General features: G+C 38.1%; 1 protein-coding gene across 2 annotated transcripts in view; it reads left to right on the top strand.

Annotated features, from left to right (window-relative positions):
- The window catches only part of mpp7a (MAGUK p55 scaffold protein 7a), a 118,771-nt gene extending 95,153 nt beyond the window's left edge, over window positions 1-23,618 (top strand). For both annotated transcript variants that reach the window (XM_079851732.1, XM_079851731.1), the window contains 6 exons: window positions 3,769-3,939; window positions 8,036-8,116; window positions 11,233-11,326; window positions 14,447-14,555; window positions 16,721-16,864; window positions 20,908-23,618. In XM_079851732.1, the coding sequence (XP_079707858.1) occupies window positions 3,769-3,939; window positions 8,036-8,116; window positions 11,233-11,326; window positions 14,447-14,555; window positions 16,721-16,864; window positions 20,908-21,087 (779 nt within the window). In that variant the 3' untranslated portion in view covers window positions 21,088-23,618. The remainder of the gene's footprint in view (window positions 1-3,768; window positions 3,940-8,035; window positions 8,117-11,232; window positions 11,327-14,446; window positions 14,556-16,720; window positions 16,865-20,907) is intronic.
- Window positions 23,619-25,794: the final 2,176 nt, after the last annotated feature.

Genomic DNA, 25,794 nt, shown 5'->3' with positions numbered 1-25,794 from the left:
TCAATCGATCATATTTATCAGGCTTCATAATATTTAAACTTTCACTGGTATTATTAATGCTTTTACCAGATACCCTATTATCCAAAGTGACTTGCATTGCATTTAATGCATATATGTTATCAGTTTATGATTACATATAAATGGCATATTTGTATAATAGTATACAAATATATAATGTATATTTTGATATTTAATTATGGCTCTAAGAAATTCAAACAATCCTTTCTCTAAATTTGGAATTTGGGATAGGACAGAGGAAAAACAAATATCACTCCTTGATACAAGTCTGTTCTCCTCCGGCCAACAGGAACGAAGAGTCGGTATTCAGCGCAAGCCTGTAACACTTGGGCAGAACACGACTTTCCACTTATGCAGCACAATGGAATCCACTCCTACAGTGTGTTTCCCCTAGACGGCTATTCTTAACGAGTTCAACATGATTCAAAGCTGTGCCCAATACATATTTCAAATAGCTCTACTAAATACTTGTTTTTCTTTAATCGTTGCCTGTGAGAGTTATCCATCTTCTCCCCTGGATCCAGGCAGCCAGTTCATGCTTATCTGTGGGAATGCTGAAAGATAACTGTGCTTGGTAAAGCATTTATTGGAGACTGGTTTCCCTTACAAGAGATGGAATATAGTTAGTGTGCACATGAGATGAGATCAGACGATTCTGGTACGTGCGATTTGTACCGGAAACTCAATGTTTGATGCTGGGGGTCCCTCAGACACCACCCCAGGGGCCTGTACACTACTGTTAAACCCTTCCACAGATGACCGTAAAAGAGGGTGGGAGTGAGTGAATGGATCATTCACATGCTCAACATGGAGCTCTCCGTTAACCTTGTTTGGGGTGGAAGGTGTAGGCCGAGGCATTTCACAAGAGAAAACTTTATTTGAGTTCATTTCCTCTTTTCTCAAAGCCTTGAAACTACTCTAACTGAAATACAGCTAACTCTGTTCAATCGTATCCATATCCTTCATTCTCTGAATCTGTAACAAGTGCCATACTTCTCAAAATACACTGCATGATTAAATATGACTTACAAGCACAGGACAAGGATTATCCAATCCCAAATAATAGATAAAAGAATTAGTCGCAGATTGTAAACCAAAAAATGATGGAAAAATAGGAGAGCTCTATGAAATCATTTTCAGTTTGACTGATCACTCTACAGAGTATTATGATTCCCCTCGTTGACCTTTTTTGGTTACCTTATCTTTTTGATAAATGTGAATGTGCATCATTCCGTATCCATACAGGGAGTTAATGTGTTTGAAGGTTATTATCCCTTGTAGTCCTTAACGTTTTTAATCCCTCAGGGCTTTCACCTCACAGATGTACTAAATTTCTTCCACGACTGTAAGATATTATTGCTGTGGAAAATGGGCATTCGGGAGCCACAGCAGCTTTCAGGCGATTGTGTGTGCGGCGGCAGCGCGTGTCTTTCTGTGTTTACACTGAATTTGGGCCTTTTCATTGTTTTTCCTTCCATGTCTCAGTGGAAGAACAGGTTTGATTTGTGAACTGCTAGTTGGTGATGGTAGGTTGCGTAGCTCTGAGGTCCAATTAACTCGTCACGCAACAGTGCACGCCATTAGGAGGTGCAGGTTTGGGCCTCTGCAGCGAGCACGTGTCGGTCTTCTAGCCTGTACTGTCATATTCAGAGGGGAAATGGGAGGAATTTTATGACTGTCCTTGGCTAGTTGGCTTTCTCTTTTTATATTTATCTTCATCCCCAAACCAGAAGGCACTTGCCTGAGCATTTCTAATGTACTCAAGCTGCCTTCTGTCATATCAAAATGTAGAAACATTTCTGCTATGACTAGAATTGATTAATTTCCATGCTTTTTTTCTAATTCAACCTCAATCAGTTTCGGGGACTCGAGTTCAAGAGTGGGGTATAGTTGCTTGCTCTCTGAGCCTTGATTTATTTATCCTTATTGAGATGGAAGGTAATATTTCGGCTATTTGGATGATGCCGTCTATCCTGCTTTAAGTGGTTTTGAAGGTCCCGATTACGAAGCCTCTTCATACAGAGAACTGCAATTTTCATTGACTAGCCACAGCCGAGCAGCCGTAATGAAAGCTGTGCACCTGCTCTGTGCTCGGGAAAATGGAGCTTTCCATTGCCAGAGTCAATCAACTGTTGAATCTGAAAAATACTAAAATTGAACAGAACAAGCCACTCACTGTTTTAGTTTATTAAAGGTCACGGTCACATCCTTTCGAAGGGATTGTTTCTTTCAAATTGGCAACTAGTACTTTTTTTCTCCATCAAATGTTGTTGATATTTGTCAGATAATCATACCTTTTTGCCCACCTTCTTATAATAATGTAGTTCTTGATGTTTTTGGTGTAGTCAGGGCTGAGTTTTAGCGTGATGGCTAGACGTCAAGTGGCACGAGCAGCAGAGGACCACAGGTTAGCCTGAGTGGAAGAATGCTCTGTCCTAAACACTTGTAACCAAATCCCCACTGTGGAACCACACAAACACTTGTGTTGTGGAACAGCGGGCGCTTGACTTACGGTGTGTTTCATTTGTATCCCAGCGTAGGTCCCCACAAGCCCTTATTAGGTGACTGTGTGGAAAAGAACAAGCTGTAAAGAATGCAGGATCTCTCCACGGCCGCACATCTGTGCTCCGCGGTCTCTCTGTACTGTGGAAAGTATTAAAGGGGGACTGGATCAAGTTTTTTTTTTTTTTTTTTTTTTTTTTTTTCATTCCCCTTCTCAGTCCATAATTTTCTTACTGCCGTAATCTTACTTGGGCATCTTGCATCATATCCCTGCGTTCATTAATCACATCTTGAAAAAAAAAAATGCTGTGGAGGCGGGAGGGGAAAATGCCTTGTGCAGCGATGGGGTATTAGGTGTCTCTGGTTTGGGGCTGTGCTAGACTAACTAGCATCTGTCATGAATATAAAACCATGCTGTTTAAATGAGGGGTACGTTTTGAGTTTTGATATAGTCTGGGGTCATTAAAGACAGACTGGTGCTGTCCAGAGTAATCAGACAGGAAGTTTTGTGGTGACGTTCCTAACAACCTTTTAGGGCATGAAAAACCACACTTAGCTATGACCGTGTCCTGAAATAGCCCACCTCCTGCCATGTCCCCTTGAAAAACGTAGCCTCAGATATTTCAGTCTGGTCGTTTTGTTACCTGGATGTGGATGAAAGAACCACAAGTCGGTTCATATGATGATGGCGCACAGGAAAATCTGTTATGATCGGGCCCAGACGGAATCTGTGGACGTTTTTCGGATTTTCCGTGCTTATTTTTCAGGGAAAATCTGTGGAATTAGCTTAGATATGGTAAAATGTGGTAAGTGGAACAAAGAATACTGAACACTTAACGGTGGATGAAAGTGTGACCAATATGCCAAAATATTTAATGAATAAACGCGTAAAGAGTGGGGGATATGTAGAACATTGCAAATAATAATTTTAAAAATATATACATAATAATGATATGAAGGAAAAAAACACCTTTTAAAGGTGGTTTTTCAAGATATATATTTATATTTATATATACCTAGGTAGGTCATTTTATATATTTTTATATATTTTTTACTTTTTATGTCTAGTATGATGTGTGTCACAATTCTGAGGAAATGTGCAGAACTTTAAGCGTAAGTGTTTAAGATCCAATAAGACTTCCATGACTCCATCATATCCTCATTCTCAAATGCACATACTGTAAGAATGTCAGATAAGCTTGTTGTTCTTTTGTCTTATTTGTTTCTCCATCACTTCTTCCTCCTCAGCGGGTCTGCGAAGGAGTTTTCGTCTCAGCAGAAGAGATAAGAAGACAAATAAGTCCATGTATGAATGTAAGAAAAGTGAGCAGTATGACACAGCTGATGTGCCGACTTATGAAGAGGTGACAACCTACCGCAGAAAACACGGAGACAGACACAGACTTGTCGTGTTAGTTGGTAAGTATGACAAATTTGGTGTCTTTTTTTATTTATTTAAATTCAGAAATGACAAAATGGAATTTCAAAAAAATGGTCTCTGCTGTGTTTAGTTTGGTTAGCTCAAGCATGCGCGCTTGGTATTTTTCTTATTTGTTTTTCTACTGTTGAGACCACTGCACAAATCAAATCACAGTTTTGAGGCTCCACACAAACAGCACTTGACTGAAACCCATAATTCCTTTTCTGCTGTGGGACTTTCACTCAAACCCAGCCCTCTGAAGACCCCTGGAGCTGACGGGACCAGCTGAGGATTAATTCATCTATGTGGCACTTCATTCGCAGTGCTGGTGTTCTAGCGGAAAATTTTATTCCTCCTTAATATTATTCACCAAAGAATTGTTAACACTTGTTTTCAAGGGAACAGTGAGAGCGAAACTCCAGTGAGACGTCAACTTTACAAAGTGAAAAAAAACCTTGAAATATTACATTTTCGAATGTCAGATTTGGTGTTTGTTTGCCAGTTATTCTGGACAGAGGATATAGAGGCCAGAACAATGAATTAAGTGTTTCATAAAAGTGTGAATAAAAAGTCATTTAGATTTGTATGACAGATAGTTTGAGGGTTTCAGGTTCCCTTTTTCTTCTTTCTTTTTTTTTATAATGTTGAAATGCTACATTACCCTCTTCTCATCGACCTCCTGCACTATGAATTAAGTTCATAATTTATTTTTCCCACTGTAAGGGGTTTGTTGTTGTGAAAATTTCCTCATATACTGACAAGTAATGTTGACCAGGTGTATAAAATATTTCACGTACAAATCTGTGAGGTAGCACTGGGTCATGGTTCATCGCAATAGACCAGCCCGTGTGTTTGTGAACGCAACATGGCATATGGATTCTATCACAGTTTTGTTGGTGCATGTAATTAATGGAGTGTGTTTTCACATGCCTGTGTGAGCGAATGTATAAGGTGGTCTGTTTAATTAATCAAGCTTTTTGTACTGTCTGGATTCCCCTTTGGTAATTTGCACCTCATGCGGTCTAACGCAAATATTTTCACGAGTTTTGTCTCGTAAGGTGGAGGGCAGCATCATGGATGTATCAGACGTGACAAAACCAAGGATGCAGAAAAAGGGTCTGCTGTGTTTTCTCTCTGAACTGTTATTCTGTCCCTTGAGGTCATGCTTTAACTTTTACTGGCCTGCACTTCTATGTTTTTTTCCCTCTGTCTTTTCTCATCATCTTTGCCAGTTGTTTTATTGCATTTAATAATGCAGCCATCAATGATGCCATTTGAATGTCTTTTCTCTCATACATCTCTCTTTATACTCTATTCGTTGTTGTAGTCATTTCTCTTTTCTTGCTATTGTCTTTGAATGAAAGTGATTCATTTGAAAGCACATTCAACTTTTACACTCCCATTAGGTGTTTACTCCTGGCTGCAGACAACAGGGTCAGGCAAATTCACCCCTGAACAAAATAGTCTTATTCCCCTTTGCTTTCTCTAACACGACTGACCCACGGTTTGTGGTTGGGTTTCAAACGACTTTCCAGACGGATCAAGATCTTATCTATTTGGATACATATTAATCGACCAGCCAAAGTCAACACATTTAACAACTGCGCAGCTTTGCGAACCCGCTGTAGTGTTTTAACTGAAACCTGATTATTTAACATAGCAAATGATCTGGTTTTTTTTCTACATGTTTGAGTTAAGATTGAAAAGATTTCAGTTGATATAGTGGTAGTTCAGACCCAGACAGAATAACGGTGGAACAGAAGAACGACCATTGAGGAAAACGGTGATCTAAAGGAGCTGTCGGTTCAAACGTCGGATCAGATTCACTATTTCATTTTATGTCAAAATTTTGGATGCTCTTTCCAAACATCTCTGTCTGGGCTTTTATAATTGAGCATTACAATTTGGGCTGCAATGTGTTGTTTCTTCCTAGAACTATCAAGTATAATTTTTACACATTTGAGCAGTTGGCAGGGTCCTGCACAAGTAGCGTAGTGCCCAGTCTCTACAAAGGCTTAAACTATTGCCAAAAAAGCTTTGTTTGTGAACTTATCACACACATAAATGTGTAGAAAGGTTATTTATCGGACACACTTGGTGGAATATTTTGATGCTGATGATATGAGGACATGATGACTGTGTTTTAGGAGCGTTGAGAGAAGGTTGGATGACGGCCCCCCATGTTTAGCCAGTCTAGCAGCTCCTCAGGGTTAACTGCATCTGCTCTGCGCTTGGCCTGGAAGTTATTAAGCCTTTCATATTAGCCTTCTCCTCTAATGAGCGTCCTAATGACTACTGACACTTTTATGACCACCGCAACCTGCCCCCGTGAGTGCACACATACACTTGGATTGAAAAACAATTACTCAAATGTGTTATTTTATTGGGGCTGTTGAAGAATAAAGGGCTAGTTTTTGTTTGGGTCATTAAAACGTATGACAATGAACAGAATAACCAGGAAAAAATACACACAGGCAAGTCAGTTAACCTCTTTGACACCACCATCTCAGTTGAAGGCTGTTTAGACTGGTGAGCTGGATGGCTGCTTAGTGCTTGAACTCGGACTACAGGTTTCAATGCTGTTCGTGGCTTTTGGGACACAAGCAGCCATACATCAGAGATGGGGCGAGCCGCTGCAGAGATGAGTGATCGAGGACTTTAAACTCATTAAGTGCACATGATGAGTGAATAGAATTTTGAAAAGGTTCCTATGTGAGCCTAGAAGCAGGCAGTCAGGGCCTGGTGGGGTCTAGAGATTAACATCTCAGAAAATACTGTTTGAGTTTGTAGGTCCTTTTAAGAGAAAGGAGCATTTGTGGATGAAATATGGCTAGTTAGAGGAAACATTACTGTGTATTTTTTTTTCCTTTCCCACCTACGATATATATATTGCTCATAAACATGCACTTTTTACATATGGCTCAAACAGGAGCTCTACATTACTCAGTGACCCTAAAACACTTGAAATAATTTTCTATTTCCTCTCTGTAATAAATCAGCATCTTACTCTTCTCCTCTATCACAGTGGAATAAGTATAACATGTTCTGCAAAGGCATAGGCTTCTAATGGAGTCATAGGCTTGTGTGTGTGTGAGAAAGTGTATGATGCATCAAATGAAAATGTGTATTCTCCCTGCGAGTAGGAAAAACATCTGTTTTGTGTTCTCTAACATATAGATTTTGATTTGTGCATGTCTCATAGCAATCATTTAAAGTCTAATAGAAAAACCACGCTTGACTATCCGCATTATACAGTGTGAATCTTGGCCTACCTTTAACTGGGCCTTGACATGCAGAATTGCATGAGGGGATTGAATGTCTATTGCTGGTATTGTTTTGTTTTGTTTTTTTGCTGCATATGTGGTTCGGACTTTGACTACAGGTAGAACTCATGATTTGTAGTGAAAAAGAGATGCAAGTATGAGAAATGAATGACTCAAATCTTTTCCTATATCATGTCCCTTCCTAGGGCTGGGTAACACAGTGAAAAATTTTATGTAATATTAATGTTTTATATTAGTGCATGAAGTAAAATGCAGTATACAAATCACAATAAAATCTTCAAAATAAGTGTAAAATTATTTTTAGTTAAATTAGTATGTTTTTCCAAAAAAAAAATTTGTAAAAAAATATGAAGAATAAACATTTTGGGATTAAAAATTCTCATTATGTACAGTATACGCTATTGTTCAAAATTTGGGGTCTGTAAGATTTTCTAAAAATACAGTAAACAATATTATTGTGAATTAATATTTTAAAATGTAATATATTCCTGTGATGGCAAAGCTTTATTTTTTAGCAGCCAGTTTGATGAATATAATAAAAAGAACAGCAATTTTTTGAGAAATCTTTAGGAAATAGAAGTATTTTGTAACTATGTAAAAGTTTTAAAGTATAAATTAAAGTATTAAATAAGTGACCCCCAAACTTTGAATGGTAGTGTTTCTTTGATAAAACATTTAAATTCATAAAAGGTCTTATTAAAAAACATATTAAGTTGTTAATATAAAAACGGCAGTATGATAAATAAAATAAATGTTTAAGCAAGATACTCTTTCTCATTGTCTCTGCATCTCTCTCTGTTTGCTTCTACAGGTCCTACTGGTGTTGGTTTGAATGAGCTCAAAAGGAAGTTGTTGATATCCGATCCACAACATTTTAGTGTCACCATCCCACGTAAGTCCTTCCTAGTGTGTGTGGGTATGTGAGCGACAAAGAATAAGACAGTTTTTTTTGTTTTTTTTTCTAGTACCCATTTATACACACTTTCTTTGGGTACAGTATTGTCACCTCATCAGTCTGTCATTGATAACAGCTGTGCTTGACACACTTCCCTGTCCTTAGCAGCAGTGTACATGACTGCCACTCCTCTTTCCTCTCTTCAGCATCCAGAAACACATCATCCAGGGAAATACACCAGACAAGATATTTTTAGGACAAATAAATAGGGCTGTGACTTATGTATTTAAACAGGCTGACACTGTGGAGAAATTGCAGATTTAGAAGCAGGAAAGCGAGAGACTGAGCTTGAGAGTTTGAGGGAGTTGGAGACAGTGGCTAGAAAAGCCTTGACTGTTGATATAACAGATGTTTGTTACATTCAAGCTTGGCTTTAATAAGAATGTCTGATTCAGGCTCTGACACTTTGAAATGTCACTGGTATTAATATCTCATCCAAAGCTTTTTGCCTTAATGCTGCCTAATTGCTCACAAATGTGACCCCTGCATTAGTCTGTATTATATACCCCTCCTCCCCTCAGACCTTTCGGAGGATTAAGATTAAAGGGATGGATTCTTGGAAAGTGACTGTTTTGAAAGGGCTTTTTGGTCGTCTTTGCCCTTTTTATTTCAATCCTGCCAGCTCCAACTCTCACTGTTAATATGGAGTGATTAAACATTAAATATCTTTCAATTTAATTTCTCTAAAGAAGCCCAACATGAGCGATTGCTTCACATTTCCAACAATTGGGTCTTTTAAAACACAAACCAGCCGTGGCAGCAACACTAGCAAGATTGTAGAATACGATTAGTTGGGAGCACTTGAACATTTTGTCTCCTCTCCAGCCTTTACTGCTATTTTCCATGATCTTAGAATGAAATTCAAATTCTTTTGCCACACCAAAAACATTTCCTATGCCACAGAGCTAATGCCAGATGAAATATATTATATTTCTTTCAGCAGTACAAGGGGAGTGACTTTTTTTCTTTGTTTTGTGAGCACCAGCAGTTGGAGGTATAATAACATGTTATCTTATGTCTGCGGTGGGCTGTCATCATGGGAGGGGGATGCCTCTTCATCAAATATGTGATGGGTTGAGGGTAACTAATAATTTACTCTAATTCCACCCATCCCATACATTTCCCCTCGTCTCTCTCTGTCTTTATCTATATGATCCTTCAGAAATCATTGTAAGATCTGATTTGGTGCTCAAGAAACATTTTCTTATCACAGATGAAAACAGCTGTGCTGCTTAATATTTTTGCAGAATCTGTTGTACCTTTTTTTGGATTCTTTAATGAATAGAAAGTTCAATGGAACAGTATTTGATTAAAACGGAAATGTTTTGTGATATTATAAATGTCTTTACTGTCACTTTTATATAAAAGTATGCATAAAAAGAATACAGGAAAATGACCAATACATGACAAATAGATAGTGATAGAGGCCATTCAAGAGGGGCCTTGAAAAAGCAAAAGGAAAAAAGCAGGGGAAGAAAAAACCTGGAACAAGGCGAGTTGGAATGGTGATAAAGTTTAATAGTTTGTTTTGGAGCTGCTGGCGGCTTGCAGACTATTTGTCGGAGGTGTGTTCTACAGCGACCTTTGACCTCCCCGACACTCGTTAAACACACCGCTGTGTGTCTCTGCATGGCAAACTTTGACCCTGGCTGTACCCGCCGGAGCCGTGCTGGCTGGACTGGCACGCGCCGTGTGATTTAAAGACGGGAGTTTATAAGCAGCTGAAAGCAGGAGCGGGGCTTAATGAGGGACAGAGTAAACTCAGTGCTGGTACTGTACCATGTGCTCCTGGGGCTTTACGAGCAGCGTTACACTCACACTGGCCTTTAGAAGCCTCGTGGTGAGTTGAGCCAAGACAGACGGGGGTGGGTGTGGTGTCAGACCTTGGAGAGGTGGTTTATTTTAAATAAAATTAAGTGGGAAATAAAGTGCCCATGGGGAACTCCCTTTAATCAAGGAAATGTCTGTAATGAATGTTTCTTCACATGTTCTTCTTGAAGCACCTTCAACCTCTAACTTATTCCAACACAGTGATCTAAGAAACACTGCTGTTTTTTTTTTTTTTTTTTTCTCTTCATTTAGGGACAAAGTATCTAATGGCACTTGGGGCTGGGTAAAAAATAACTTTTTCCCAATTAATCGCAATCTTCATTTGAAAGGTCCCAAATCAATTGTTCAAATTCTCTGTTTGAGCTTTTATGCCTATTTTTAGTGGCTGTGTGAAAATGTATCTCTAAAGCGCTTCCTGTCGTGCCAGCGTCAATGAATTTACTCAGCTGCATAGTTTGGGCCCTCTTGTCAATTTTTAAAATGAATATGTTCATAATGTACTGTACCAAGTTAGAAGGTTGTCCACCTCGTCCTTGAGAGCTGCTTGTAGAACGTCCTGTACAATGTGACCAGTGAAATTTGATTTGATAACAATTGTGTCTCCTGGAAATTTAGCCAATTCTTTTAATTATTTTTTTCTGTTCTGAATCAAAAGCTATTAATTCAGAATTGATTTGCTCATATTTCCAGCCCTAATGCTATTACATTTATGTTAAAACGAGAGTTGAAAATGCTAAAACTGTACTAGATCTCTTGTTCTCCAGTCATGTGGGTGTGCTATAGGTTTAAGTTTTGTAAAGGCTGGAATACACTACACAACTTTTTTCCGATTTACAGTCTGGATGAGTTGATGCTAGTTGTCGAAAGTCAGACTCTGTCTTCAGATTTCAGTTGGCAGAATTGATTTCGCAGAAAATCATAATTTTTTTTAAGCTTCAGACTATGATTCTCTCCAGTTGGAGTATAGCAAACAAGTTTGATATTTTGAGCCGGTTTTAGAACACAATGTTTCCATTTGTCATGTGTGTCCTATCAATGATGTGTGTTTTTAAAATATTTTCAGATTTAAAAAGTCATGTTATGTAGTGTATTCCAGCCTTATATGTGAAACTACACAAAACCAACTCTGTTTCCATTTAAGATTTCAAATGATTTTTTTAAGATAAGAGGTGTCATTCCCAATGTAAAAGTACTTTCTCTTCACTACGCCTTATCTTTCACAGACACCTCTCGATCAAAGAGACATCAGGAAAACGATGGAGTGGAGTATCACTTTATTTCCAAACACCTTTTTGAGGCAGACATTCAGAACAACAAGTAAGTCACGCTACAACACAATCTTTTTTTTTTTTCTTGCTTCGATCGAAACACTACTGTGTATTATTTGGAATGAGCATATGAATATTTTTGCTGTGATTTGGATTGGGGATGTGAAAGTTTACCGTGGAGATCAAATAGTCAGTATTAATCATTGAAGTTTAGTGGACCGCTTCCTTTATTCTCAGGATTGTAATCATGTCAACCGTAACCCTGACACAAACACTCAACAGTGGGAGAGATATAAATCTGAGAGACGGAGCCTCCATGGCCAGTTAGTATTCAACACATCGTCCAGAGCCCTGACCGAACTTAAGTAAATCAGCACCCCAGTCAAAACACTATACAACTGTTTTCACTGATGTCGTCTGTCTCAGACGCTATGGCAAACATTCACCAGTTTTGCCTTTCGGCTGCCCACTATTCTTTTCATTTTTCCACTCCATTTCCTTCAAGCAAATTGTGTGTGCTACTTGTGTAGCAGCATGATGTGGGCTCAGATCCCTTCTCTGTAAGCGAGAGTGAGAGGGTGTTGACAGGTGGTCTGTTTCTGTGAGTGCGCGCGAGAGAGGGGGGATCAGACTCCTTTTTCCCAGTGGTTGGTAAGCTCAGATTTGTATGCATGGCCTGGTGATGGATGTTTTTCTGCAGCCCCTCATCAGAGGATAAAACAACAGAACAGGAACGCATATAGAATGTCACTTCGCTAGCAAACCGGGCGTCTTAACTGTCTTGTGGTGGAAAAAATCATGTGGTGGCTTGTTCTGTGGTGAAATGAACATCAGCATGAGTAAACCACAATTATCAATGTGGAGAAGAGAGCTGAGAACGAGCAGGATCAAGCAGGTGGGCACGAGGCACTGCAAGAGGGCTAGAAAGATTTTTGTCAGCATTTTCACTTCTTTTCCTTTTTTGGTACTTGGTCTAGTTTGACTTTGAATTGACATGTTGCTCTTTTTTTTTTTGTCTGCTGATCATGTCAGCAGGACAAATGGAAGAGTGAAATAACGTTTGATTTGACACGTCCAGTTTAAACAGCTCGTTTGCGTCTCTATACAGACTTCAGAAGGATCCCAGCGTCGGAAACAAGTGGATGGCTTATTTGAATGGCATCCCGGATCACGACAGAGGATCATGTTTGTTCGGAGCATTTTGTTTTGTCACCAAGGCATAGTGTAATGAAGAGTTTGTTAAAAGCTAAAGCAGCCAAATGTTTGGATCTGACAGCAGCTGCATCACAAACCATAAGTAAATGATTGCATAATGCTTTGTCTGTAAATGACAGTTTTATATGGACAATGTTTTCAAAACACTTACTCGCGTGCAATAGCGAGTGGGCATTAATACTGATACTACAATGACTTTAGCCAATCATAACAGTGGCCTTTTACTGACCAACCTTAAAGGAGCGCCCCTTAAACACTGGTCATTTCAGACAGAGGGTCTAAATGAAGGTTGAAAATAATTGTTTTTAAAAAGGAACATATTAAAATAAAATGTCATGATTCATGACCCCTTTAAAAATACATTAGAAGACATACATACAATGATTGATTGTACATTGTTTTTTATTTAAATTTTCTTTTAAAATTAATTTTGATCTTTTTTTATATATCATAATGAAGAAAGAAAAACTTATGTATTTTGGAATAATCTATTGTTGTTTTTTAGGAAAAAATTTTTTGACAACATTTTGTAAAATGTTCTGTTGTGATAATTTTTATGATTAAAAAAAAGTTTTACCTTAAAATATTTTTTATATATATATTTTTTATGGTATTAAGATGTTGAGAATTCTATGTTTTGAAAAACCATGTGAAATCAACAAAGAAAAATGCTGTTATATATTAGTTAGTTACACCACATGACAATTTTAAAGTCATTGAATTTGAACTTTTCCTGAAAATGGTTCAAATGAATTTAAATTTAATTTAATGGTTTAAATGGTTTATTCTGCCTTCCAGTGGGAAAATGTCCACTCTCATATGCAAACATGACCTTGGTATTCCCAAGGAAAACCCTGTTCAGGGCTAAAAACAGAGCCTAAATGAACCCAAAAACCACAAAAGCAGCCTCCACCCCGCCATCAATACACGCACAACATCATGACAACAAACGCCACAACTCAACAGTTCTGTTAAAGCACATCTGCCTTCAAATGAACGCTCAAATAAATAGGCACTTTGAGAATTTTTGGTAACCCTACATGTCACATTAACACCAGCCCAACCACCTCTTAGCACCCAACAAAATTAACTTAGCTCACCATCAAAAAATGGCTTTAATGAAAGAGTGTACAGGCTTTTAAAACATGTAGAGTCGAAAAGTGGCAAGGGGTCACGTTAGCTTCTAAATATGATCACCCAATCACAGGTTGCTGTTAGACCACATGGGCCCAAAAGTGTGAGTGCGTTTATAGCTTTCACTTCAAAGACTTGTTGACATTTGGATTGATACTTGGGGAAAGATAAAGACAGCTGTACATACAGTATATTAAACATTTTACCAGTTTCAGTAGTGATAATTTTAGTCACGTGTGTCGCATAAGCAAATTTTCACTATGCACGGAATATTACGACACCCTGCTGTTCTAAGACATATTTTTTCCTCTGGAATACTTTCCACTTCCTTCCAAATTTCTCTGCTTTACGGATGTCCTAAAAATACATGTCGTTGTTCTGTGATCAGAAAAGAATCAAGTGTTCGGATTGAATGACAGGCAGATTAAATGGTGGAAAAGTGTTTGTTTACCTTTGTCTTCTCAAAGTCAAGTAACTCTTGCATTTGGCATTCAAGCCTGCCTGTGCTGCAAGGAAACAGGTGTTTTAGATTTAAACTGTAACATAGAAGATTATATAAAAGAGCCTTGTGTCAGACTGTCTGGAATCGCCATGTGGGGAAGAATGCAAGAGATGAACACACTGCATGTCTGAGTGGCCTTTTTCACTGAAAGCATCAGGACAGGCTTGGGAGTAAATAATGGGTTGTGTTTCCTGTCATTATCCTGTCCATTGGCTTCTCTTTATATTCTAGGGTGGGTAGATTCACATAGATACTTTTAGAGCCATTAATCATTACATCAAGCCCATCCTGTTCTTTTTGTCATTTTCTATGCCACAGGTTTATTGAACAAGGAGAGTATAAGGGAAATTACTATGGGACGAGCTTCGACTCTGTACGTTCAGTCCTGTCTAAGAACAAGGTGTGCCTTCTTGACGTACAGCCACATGTGAGTCTCTCCGTTTCTCAGATACACACTCTACCTCACCGTTTTACCTCCCTCTGCGTCAATCCATTCTTCAGTCTCTTTTCCAGATTTATTTTCCCCCCTTTCACAGGTGTGACATTCCACACTATTCCTACTGGATCTTTTCTGAGATCTCTCTCTGTGTGTGTGTGCACATGTGCACTCTTCCTTTTTATCTTAACAGATCTAACATTCTCTACTAATTGTCCCATGTTTGAAAATGTCCTCAGGCTTGGTGTCAGGGTGAGAGAGTAGTAGTAAAAAGAGGAAAGGTTGAGTTTTGGCAGAACTGTGTCAGTGTCCACAGCAAAGCCAGTGAAAGACCCCTGTCACCTCTGTCTCACACATCTTACTTTGGTGGTCTGACATCACGGTTATTTGTATTATCATTGTTTCTGCGGGTCTTAAAAAGGTCTTAATTCACCCTTACACAAATTAAGTCCTTATAAAGGTCTTAAATCAGAGCAGAAAGTAAGTTTATACTCTAAACAAGAACAAATATCTGAGATATTCATTTTTATTTTAAGCATAAACTTACTTCATATTTTGTTGTTTTGCATCGCAAGTAAATGTATCTTGATTTTAAGAATCTTTAGACACTTGCACTGGGAAACAAGACACAATTACTGAGGAAGAACATCACCTTGTTTTGATCAGGAGGTACAGTAAAAGTCCAGTGGGAGCAGAGGCATTCAAGCAATTTTATTTATTTATTTTTTGTAAAATGAATTAAAAAGCAACCGATATCTGTTCTAAGCAAACTCTCAAGTGCTGTTAAAACAACTCATTTTGCTTCTCCCTAGACATTTACATTCAAACAACATATTGATGTATTGTATTCCCTTTGATTTATTCCTTAAATGTTCTTTACTTGCTCTTAAAAAGGTCTTAAAGTCTTACATTTACCTTCATAAAATCTGTAGAAACAGGACAAATCCTTGTCCTCTGGTTCTCGTCTTCCTATATCTCTTGTCTCTTTATTGATTTATATTTCATACAGATGTGGTATCACCAAGGAAGTCTGTAATACCTGAAGAGAGCTGTATCTGTTAGCATTCCCATTCATCTCAATGGCGCCTACACTTTCAATTGAGAAAGATGATTTTTGAAAATAAAAATAATAAATGAAATTCTAAAAATGGTCAAGATGTTGGTCCAAACCCATATGCTGTTATTTAAGACCACAAAAAACAAAAGGAGAATTACAAAATACTGTAAATAAAGGTACATGCTCCTGAAGAGCAACATTTCAAGGTGAAAAAGGTTATAGGTCAATTTTAAAGAATAGTTGGCGAAATTATAAGTAATGAATTTAGCCTATGCAGATTATACACTATATTCCACTATATTCTTATGAAGCCATATGATAGCTTTCTATGAAGAAGAGACTGAAATTTAAGTTATTATTCACTGGCAATCTTTATCGCAAGAATAGCTCTCCATTTTGACATTTGTAAGATGGACCCAGAAAATCTACAATTCAACCAAAGAATATTTTATTATGTATATACAAAATTCTTTATTTTTTTTCTCCAGGTTGAAATGTGAAAATATAGCAATAAACTTAAATAGAACAAAAAAACTCATTTAAAATTTGCTGCATCATATAGCTTCAAAAAAAGGCCCTAGGCATTTGTCTGCTTTCATTTGAAACAATATGAAGGTGAGTAAATGATGTCGACATATGAATTATTTCAGTTAACTTTCCTTTTAAATGTACTGTGGCAGCAACAGCCTGTTTAATTCTAGGCCTAGAAAGAGGGAGGACAATTATGGTGAAAAACTAGCTTATGGTAAAACTTGAAAAATCTAGTAATTCATTCTTCAGTCAGTTGAAAAACCTCCACAGAAATACGTGGTAAAGTTCAGTGGTCTGATTCTTTTGAGCATGAGGATCTCGACTACCTGAAGTGTAATGTGTCAGACCGGGGTGCTTTATTTTCACTCATGGAGTCAGATCAGTTGAGCTCAGTGTGAATCAGCTGCTCTGTTTTCTGTCAAAATGTAACAGTGACTAACAGCAATAATGTTCAGAAGTATCAGTGTCAAACTAAATCATGATGGCATGAGTGATGCTGCTTTAATGACTGCGGTTCACATGCTCTCTTTATCTTTCTCCCTCTTTTTTCACATTCTCTCTCCATCAGACGCTAAAACATCTTCGCACGGCCGAGTTTAAGCCCTACGTGGTGTTTGTGAAGCCTCCATCCATCGAGCGTTTGAGAGAGACCAGGAGGAACGCAAAAGTCATCTCAGGCAAAGAAGATAAGAACTCATCCAAACCCTTCTCGGTAATACATGCCACACACAGTTTTAACTTCAATCTGTCCATCTATCATCCTCTCTCATCCTGATGGGATCTCTTTTCTCTCTCAGTAAGTCATTGTAGGTTTTAGGTTGTATTCACAGTTTTTGTTCCACTATCTCACATAGTTCTTGGTGAAATAAGAAATAGATTTCATCACTTCCTGGCAGGCAACATCCACATCGTTTATTATAGTCATTTTCCTCTTGGACCAAGCAAACATATGTTGGGTTAGTGCTTAAACGTGTGTGTGTGTGTGTGTGTGTGTGTGTGTGTGTGTGTGTGTGTGTGTGTGTGTGTGTGTTTTTGAGTAACCGGTCCCCTGAGCGGTAACCTGATATGAGACCCGTGAGCTCACAGCACACCTGTATGCCTGCACTCAAAGAAAAACACATGAAATCAATTAACACGTGCACAAGACCCTTACCTTGTGCTGCCGTTAGTTTGCGCTGTGTGTGTGTGAGACATGGTGTGAATATGCGGGCTATCTAATGACTTTCCCAGAGTTCAGCTCTTGCCTGTGTATCTCGCTGTTAGTCTGCACCAGGAACAAGTACGCGTGCTACAGAATAAGTGACCCCGGAAACCCGACTCCACCACACGCCGAGATGGCTTGATGCCGATTGTCACCACAGAGACGTTCCGTGTCAAAGACTGTCAAATGCGTTTAGGAGCTCCGAACATGTGCTCACCTGTCAACCCATTGACTCAACAAATGTCCAAACACAATATACTCTTTTTCCGTCTTTTGCACCACACAGATCAGGAATGGTAACTAATTTTGCACAGCAATTCTGTGCTGATTCAACTGAATGCTAATTTTCACACAGCAGCTTTGGTCTGTTTATCCATTATGATTTCATAGAAGCAACTGCCAAAATATAAATGATTTCAGACACACACACACACACACACACACACACACACACACACACACACACACACACACACACCATGTTGCCGATGTAGCTCATCCAGGCTGCAGTGTGACACATATGGTACACAGTAAGACTGCACAACAACTGACATTGAGGAGTGCATCTGCATAGAATTATTTAATTTTTTGAATACTTTTTTACTCAGTCTATTTTGCGAGGGTTGAACGATTTGGGGACAAACTTGAAAAACTTGGATGTTCACATTTGGGTACTCTTTACAAAAACACATACCTCTTACAAGAGCAACAACAAAAAATCTCTTTCCACTTTTCGTTGGCTACATTCCCACTGTTTTTGATTGAATATTAATGACTAAAATAATGATTTCTATTGTGATTTAATGTAATAATAGAAAAAAAATTGTCTTTTCTTAATTTTCAAACATTAAACTATCGCTTTTATTTTGTTGCTTTGCCGGAAAAATATATGCGCTGCTGGTTTCAATGATGAAGCACGGCACTATTAATTTACACGGGTGCAGCTCATTCAAGATGCTCTGAGATGCTAAAACTCTGTATCATGACCAGTATTTATGTAAATGAACAGTGCCGAGCTTCACTCTGAAATCAGCTGTGCACTTATTTAATTAGTTAAATCGCAGCCTTCGCGATTTGACTCTTCCATTAAGCGAAATACCGATATCAATTTTATTTTGATATATCATGCAGCCCTAATATGCAGGCTCACAAATTTATACTAGCAGCATATTTCATTATTTTTATTTCAACACCTTTGAAACTGAATAGATGCTGGTCACATTAATTCAAACCACTGAATGTGCGATTAGACCACACCATACTCCCCAAAGTTTTAAATTCGCAGAAAGCTCAAGGATTATGCCGTTGTCAAAGGGAATGCTGCTCTGGCTATCTCTGTTGTCAGAGGAACTGTACCAAAAGCTGTCCGCACCATCCAAAGCAACTGTCTGCCTGCTTTCAACAGGTCATTGTGGGTACTAGTGAAGGAAAAAGAAACCCTTGCTTGCTGGCAAAATTTAGCAAAAGTTGATTATAGACCCTGACAGTGTTAAAGGCATCCAGATTCAGCCTATTATAGATAGGCAAGAAAAATCGTGTTTGATGAAATGTCATAGCCATATTTTATCCAGGACTTTGCTGTATTTCTTTCTCAGAGAGAGACACTGCATCTGTTAGAGTCATGAGCTTCAGAGCCGTCGGCTCTGTGCAAGAAAACAGGCATCCCTTTGTTTCTGTGAATCCAGACTTTCACTCTATTGTTCTCCCTTTTAGTAATACTCGTATAACATAAACGCAATTTTCTGTGTGTAAAAGATCAAAATATCATTCATTCTCTTTTTAGGAGTAGCAAAAAACCTGGAAATTTCCTAAAAATGTCATCAGAGGTAGAAGAGCAGTGTTTCATCGTCTGGCATTAAAATCGTCGTAATGAGGAATGGAAACATAAGCTAAAATTTGAAGATTTTTTTTCTCTTTCTTTTTTGTCCTGTGCTTGGTGAAAGTCAGCCCAGTCCACAGATTAAGTCCCTTTACTTTGGGAATATAAAATCAAGGACCTCTTGACGACCCAGAGATGTCCTTTTTTGAACGGGTTTAATGATAAGGGCAGGTGCACTTTATATGATCCTATAAAAATTGATTTTCCGGCAAGGATTGAGAGATAAGCAGAGCTCATGCTGACTGTAGAGGGAGAGAAAGAGAGACGGCTTAGTACTTTTTTCGAAGACGGAAGACCTGGATGTTAAGTGAGAGGTTGCATTAGAGCCTCTGGGAAATAAACAATCGGAAAGAAATGCAGAGGAAAAATAGATTTAAACCCTTTTGTGTTATTACCAAATCAGATTTGGTAATAACACTCCCCTGGAGGCACAACATCTGTTATACTTCAATTAGCATGAGGTTTTTATTTGATGACAGAATGAAGAAAAGATATGTTCAGACCTTGGGCCAAACCTTTGACTATTTAGGCCAAACACAAGCTAATCCACCACGTTCAACCAGAGCTTTATTAAAGCCATGACTAAGTCAATGAACTGCGACTTTTGATGCGTTCTGCCAATAACTGTCAGATTGAGACTGCTGTAATTTTCAGAATGCCAGCAGCTCTGTGTCCAAACTGAAATGTTGACTAAATCTTAACTCTTAATCAAGAGAGAAAATCAGGGAAGAGATGGAAAGGGTTCATCAGAGAATGGGAGAAGTTGTGTCTAACACTGGCCATACGCCATGGCTTCGCTTAGCTTGCTGTTGTCTTGTCCGCTAATGCCAATTTCCATATTTACAGTGTGCTTAATAGATTCTCAGTACATTTTAAAACGTAAAATCTGGCCAAAAGCTTCTGATTTTCTTTTAGCATGGCAATATGTTTTATAGCATCATATCGCTCTGTGTGGGTCCCATGTTTTTATGTTGTAAAAGTTCAGTCTATATTGGTAAAGCCACTCAAACCATGCCATGTTCTCGGAGACTGGCACCAAATGCCAAGATTGCCCACATAAACACTTATTTAGGACCCACAAGCCCAGAAAAGTCCAAGGCCATGTTAGAGAGTCCAGAGATAACTAGTCTATACCAAGATGCAATGTCATGAAAAAGTACTCGGGGGGTGGCTGGTCAATGTGTTTGGTATAAAGTATATCTGATTTTAGCCTATTGTGTTTTTCAGTGAAATTTCAGTTTCTTTTGAACAGGGAAAATATATAATGCATAATTATTGTTGATCATTTTATGGGGCTTTTAAGCATCGATATGTAACACATGCTTGGGTATAAAATTGAGGTCTGTTTATTCACTCCGCTGTTCCTGTGATCAAAACCGCTGGAGATCCAGACCTCAAACTATAACCCTAACTGCACCACCTCAGTAGAAAATTAAATATCAGTTTATAGTTTTATCTTTTATCACATGTAGATATTTTTGCATTTCTGCATCTAAAGCAGTTTTATTGTAAACAAAAAAGAATAGTTTTTAATTAAGTCGATGTTTAGGGCATCTATGAAAGTTCTTTTTGGAAGCTGGTTTTGGGAATACTGTGGGAAAGTGTGTTATGGACTTTTTGGGGGCATACTTCATGTCTTAAAAAAGAACGTTGACTGAATGTGTTTGTTGTTTAGGATGAGGACTTCCAGGAGATGATCAGTGCCTCTCAGATGATGGAAAACCAGTATGGTCACCTCTTTGAAAAGGTCATTGTGAACGATGACCTCACTGTTGCCTTCAACGAGCTCAAGCAGGCGCTCAGGAAAGTGGAGACAGAAACTCACTGGGTGCCCATCAGCTGGACTCATTCCTGAGGGGCTGCACAAAAGGAACAAAGGAACAAGGCATCATATTTTGGGGGGTGGAAACGAAGGGACTTTAAGACTTTTATTTTTTATTTTTATGTTTTTGGCTGTAAATGGTGACAGGGAAAATATGTTAGTTGTCTTAACACATCTGAAGAGGTTTATCTGTTCTTGGGGACTAAAGTGAAAGAGCATAGGTTTGCTTTTGTTTTGTCGTGGTGGATTTAGCTGAACGGGTGTAATTGCAGTCAGCAAACGTCTGATTGTTTAGCAGCCGCCAAGAGTGTTCAAACTGCCAATCAAGTGGTCTGGTGGTGTTGACCACTCCTTGGTGTATTTTTAACATTAGTTTATAGAAACCAAATGGATGATTATATTTTTTTCTGTGCTCAAAGTACAAATTTTTTTTTTTTTTTTTTTTTTTTTTCAGATCTTAGCACACTGCACTCCATTTGCCTGTTACTCTGCAGCTAGTTTAATCAGCACAGCATTAACCATATATATAAATATATAGGCAAGACATCATGGAATGTTCAGTGGGCCCCAAAGTGATTTTATTTAAATAGAAAATTAATATATTTGGATATTTTTTTGGACTTTTTTTTTTTTTTTAGCCTTTTCCCAGTTGAGATTTTTTAAATAGTCAAAAATAGTCAGTTGTGAGTTTTTTTTTTTTTTTTATAGTGTTTTTAGTAAGTGCTCATGGCTAATCAAAGCCTCTGGGTTTTATTAATGTATAACTCGCTGTGTGCAGAAGCTGACGACTTTATTTCAGTTTCATCTCTCTCTTTCCTTATTTCCTTTATTTCAGTTTCATCTCTCTCTCTCTTTATTTCCCTTTTCCCTCCATCTCCATCCTGTTGTTGAGGGCAGGCACTTGGAAAACACATAGGGGATGTACTCCATCTAGGCTGATTAGGCAAGACTCTCTTAAATATGTGTTTAAGAAGTCTAATCTGCTACTTCTACTATTGAATCTCAGAGAAAATGATGTTAAATGAGAACCTCAACTGTTACAAGGCATTTCAGACAGGAATAGTTCACCCAAAAATGAAAATTCTGCTTTACTGTATAGGTTCAGAGGACTTTGAATATGGGAAATGAGTCCAATAGACTTTGATGGTACTTTCTAATTTTTGGTGCTCAACGGTCCCATCCACCTTAACTTGTGTGTTACACAGAAGACAGAACGTTGTACGGATTTTGTAACAACTAGTGATGCACTGAATTTTTGACAACTGAAAATATTTGTCTTAAATGAAATAAAAAAAAAAGGTTCCTACCAAATTATTTTTGATTGAAACAGTGACGTTTAGTGTTTCTTGGATGATGCAATTAGACTGTGTCAGTGTCCATTTCATGCACACAACGTGGATAGGCTAGCAGTGGGGACACACTTCACCGTGAGAAAGAAGGTTGCTAAAGTAGCAGTATGTCAAATTTGTCTAATGTTGAAAGATGTCTCATTGCTGAAAAGGATAGTTCACCCAAAAATGCTAATTCATCATTTACTCACCCTCAAGTTGTATGAATTTCTTTTTTCTGTTGAACATAAAAGAATATATTTAAAAAAATGTTGGTAACCAAACAGTTGATGGGACCCTATTGACTTCCATAATTGTTTTGTTTTTTCCATACTATGGAAGTAAATGGGTCCCATCAACTGTTTTGTTACCGACATTCTTCAAAATATCTTCTTTTGTGTTCATCAGAAGAAAGAAATTCACACAGGTTCGGAACAACTTGAGGGTGAGTAAATGATGACAGAATAAAATTGAGTCAACTATCCCTTGAAGAGCTGTACTTTGACTGTTTAAATTATCATCTGAGAACACAACACACCAAAGAGCATATTGAGTTCTATGGTTTAATTTAATTACCCAAACTTTGTTTTGGTTATCTAAATGACAACCTAAATTTCAGTTCATCACTAGTAACAAGATGAGTCTGAGGAAGGGATGACAGAATTATCATTTATTGGGTGAACAATCCTTTTAATGTCTGAAAAGGCCTTACATAAAGATATGCCACTAAATACATGTATATTTTTGTTGTCATTTTGTTCTTATTTAGTTTTGTGTACTTTCAGCTCATTGGTTTGCAATCAAGCAGTGTCAATCTCTTATGAACTGTTACTGTATTTAGTCCTACAGTCTACATACTGTAAATGCACTGTAGTTTTGCCTTCATAATCAAGGTGCACTGAAGTTTGTTCATTTAAACTCACTGTTTGTCCTTACCTCGTGTTTTCATTCATTTTTTCCCCCCATACTTGCCTATACAAAACCGCTTCAAAACTTGTCAAGCTTTGAAGTCTTTCTTAATATGAAATATGCAAAGTGAATTTTTTTCTGTATTTCAGTAATGTACCTTTATATACCTGTCTGTCCTCTGCCAAGTGGATGATTTTTGTGGAAGCCTCATCTAAACAACAATTCATGTACATCTATTGTTTTGTTCTGTTCATGATCAAGAGTTTACAACCTGTGCTGTTATAAAACATCCCCTCCTCCATATGTACATTAAATATGTAAATCAGTTATGTTCTCTTCCCTTTTTCTCGTGAAGAGAGGGAGTGTTTTTGTTCCTGGATCTGTAATTAATAACCAGTGTTTCCTTTAATAGTTAATTCATGTCAGTATTCGCAGGTCTTCAGACACAAAGGGCCAGTGGGACAGACTCATCGCTCAGGATTTGCTCGCTACAGAGATCTCACTGTCTGATGAAATGCCAAAACAAACCAGCAGCCAACACAATGACCCGTAATCCTCCAGCTCCCCCTCCATCACACAGTCCTGCCGCCGCCGCTCAGAGCTGATAGTGAGGAGATTGAAAGGGATGGATGACATTAGACAGGAAGATGGGTAGGATTTGAGTGTAGCTGGCCAGGAAGAGGTAACAATGTTTATTAAATGCCAAGTATATCTTGGATCCAATTGCCAAAAAAGTGTGTTTTTTTTTTTTTTTTTTTTTTTTTTGGTCTATACAATGGAAGTCAATGGTCACGATCTTCTTTCGAGTTCAGCAGAAGAAAGTAAGTCATGCAGGTTTGGAATTGCACGAGGGTGAGTAAATGACAGGATTTTCACTTGAACAGTGCCTTGAAATTTCGCTATTCTAAATTTCACAACTCTATCATATGACTTCAGAAGAGTTGCAATATAGTGCACAAGTCATTTGGACCACTTTTATGATGCTTTTGTTGTGCTTACATGTCCATTGAAGCACTTAGTTCAGTGCCCATTTATTTTACTTTAAAAAAAAGTACTTTTTTCAAAATGTATCCCCATGTTTTCCATTAAAAAACAAAATATCATACTGTATTGTTTGAAATGACAAGGTTAGTAAATGATGACTGAATTAGTCATTTCAACATACAATTTTTCAAGGGTTTTGTTTTTTAAATTATGACTAAAAGCAAGAACAAGAAAAAAAGAAACAGGATTTTTAACAAGAAAAGAGCACAAAATGTCAATGTTAAATCATTCCTTAGCACGTCCTCACTCTTTTCCATCAATTTCTCCCTCACGTCTTTTTCTTTAAACTGACAAACACAGGAAGTGTTTCACATGACTGTTATATCTGGTAAAGCGTGGGAATATTGAGATGTTGTAATACTGTTGTAATAATAATAAGGATGTGTTTGTGTGTAGAGGCCATTATACAAGAATCAACCTCCTCTGATTACATCTGTGTCGCAACAGGCCTGTCAGAGAGCCAGTGCCACTTACAGTCACGATGGAGCTCAGCAGGTTTGGCAGGAGTAAAATGAGGAAATGAGAGAGCGAGTCGGGCCGTTGGGGGAGAGACAAACCGTCTACTTTAAACTTAATCACCTCTGGTGCCACCGCGCCTTTGCACTTGTCTGTCTGAGGCTGTGGCCATTGTGTTGAAAATGTTTTGATGCCTGCCTCACTTAGCACACCTCCTGATCTCTTTGAGTCTGATCCTGGGGTAAAATGTCCAGCAGCCAGTCTTAGTTTGTCTGTTCTCCCGGTTTCATTTTTATGGAGATTAATTTAGTTACCTCCATTTTTGTTTGTTTTCTCCTTGTGTCAGAGGTTCTCAGGATTCTCTCAGAGTTCCCAGGGCTCTTGTCATGGTGCCACGCCTGGCTTTTCACTCTTAGTTAAACCGTGTGTGAACGGTGTGGATGAATGATGCTCTGTTTCATAATAAGGTTGTGTTGTAATGTAAGCGAGACGCTCTCAGGAGGGAGGAATGAGTGTCTTAAAGTCTCAAGGCCATGCACATTTCATGTCCATCAAGTAAACTAATGTGTGACGTATTGTTTTTGAGAGAGACCCAGTGGCGTCAAGGTTTTTATTTTATTTTCTGTTATATACACCACCATTCAAAAGTTTGGGGTCAGTACGATTTTTTTGTTATTTAAATAAATGACAGTCAGTGTCCCCTCTTGCTCACCAAGGCTGCATTTATTTGATCAAAAATACAGTAAATATTGTGGAATTATTATTGCAAGTCACATGATCCTTCAGAAATCATTCAAATATGCTGATTTGGTGCACAAGAAACATTTTGCCGTCTTATAATATAAAAGTCTTTACTGTCACTAATATTATACCTTATTCAGAGCAGTGCCATGACAGGTATGAAAGCAAGGCTGTGAGGGATAGACTTAAAGGGTTCACCCAAAAATGAAAATGTTGTCATTTACTCACTCTCAAGTTGTTCCAAACCCATATTATTTTTTTC

The sequence above is a fragment of the Squalius cephalus genome (genome assembly GCF_949319135.1).
Source record: "Squalius cephalus genome assembly, chromosome: 19".
Taxonomy (NCBI): domain Eukaryota; kingdom Metazoa; phylum Chordata; class Actinopteri; order Cypriniformes; family Leuciscidae; genus Squalius; species Squalius cephalus.
The sequence above is the reverse complement of the archived record's forward strand: the minus strand, read 5'-3'. Positions and strand labels throughout refer to the sequence as shown.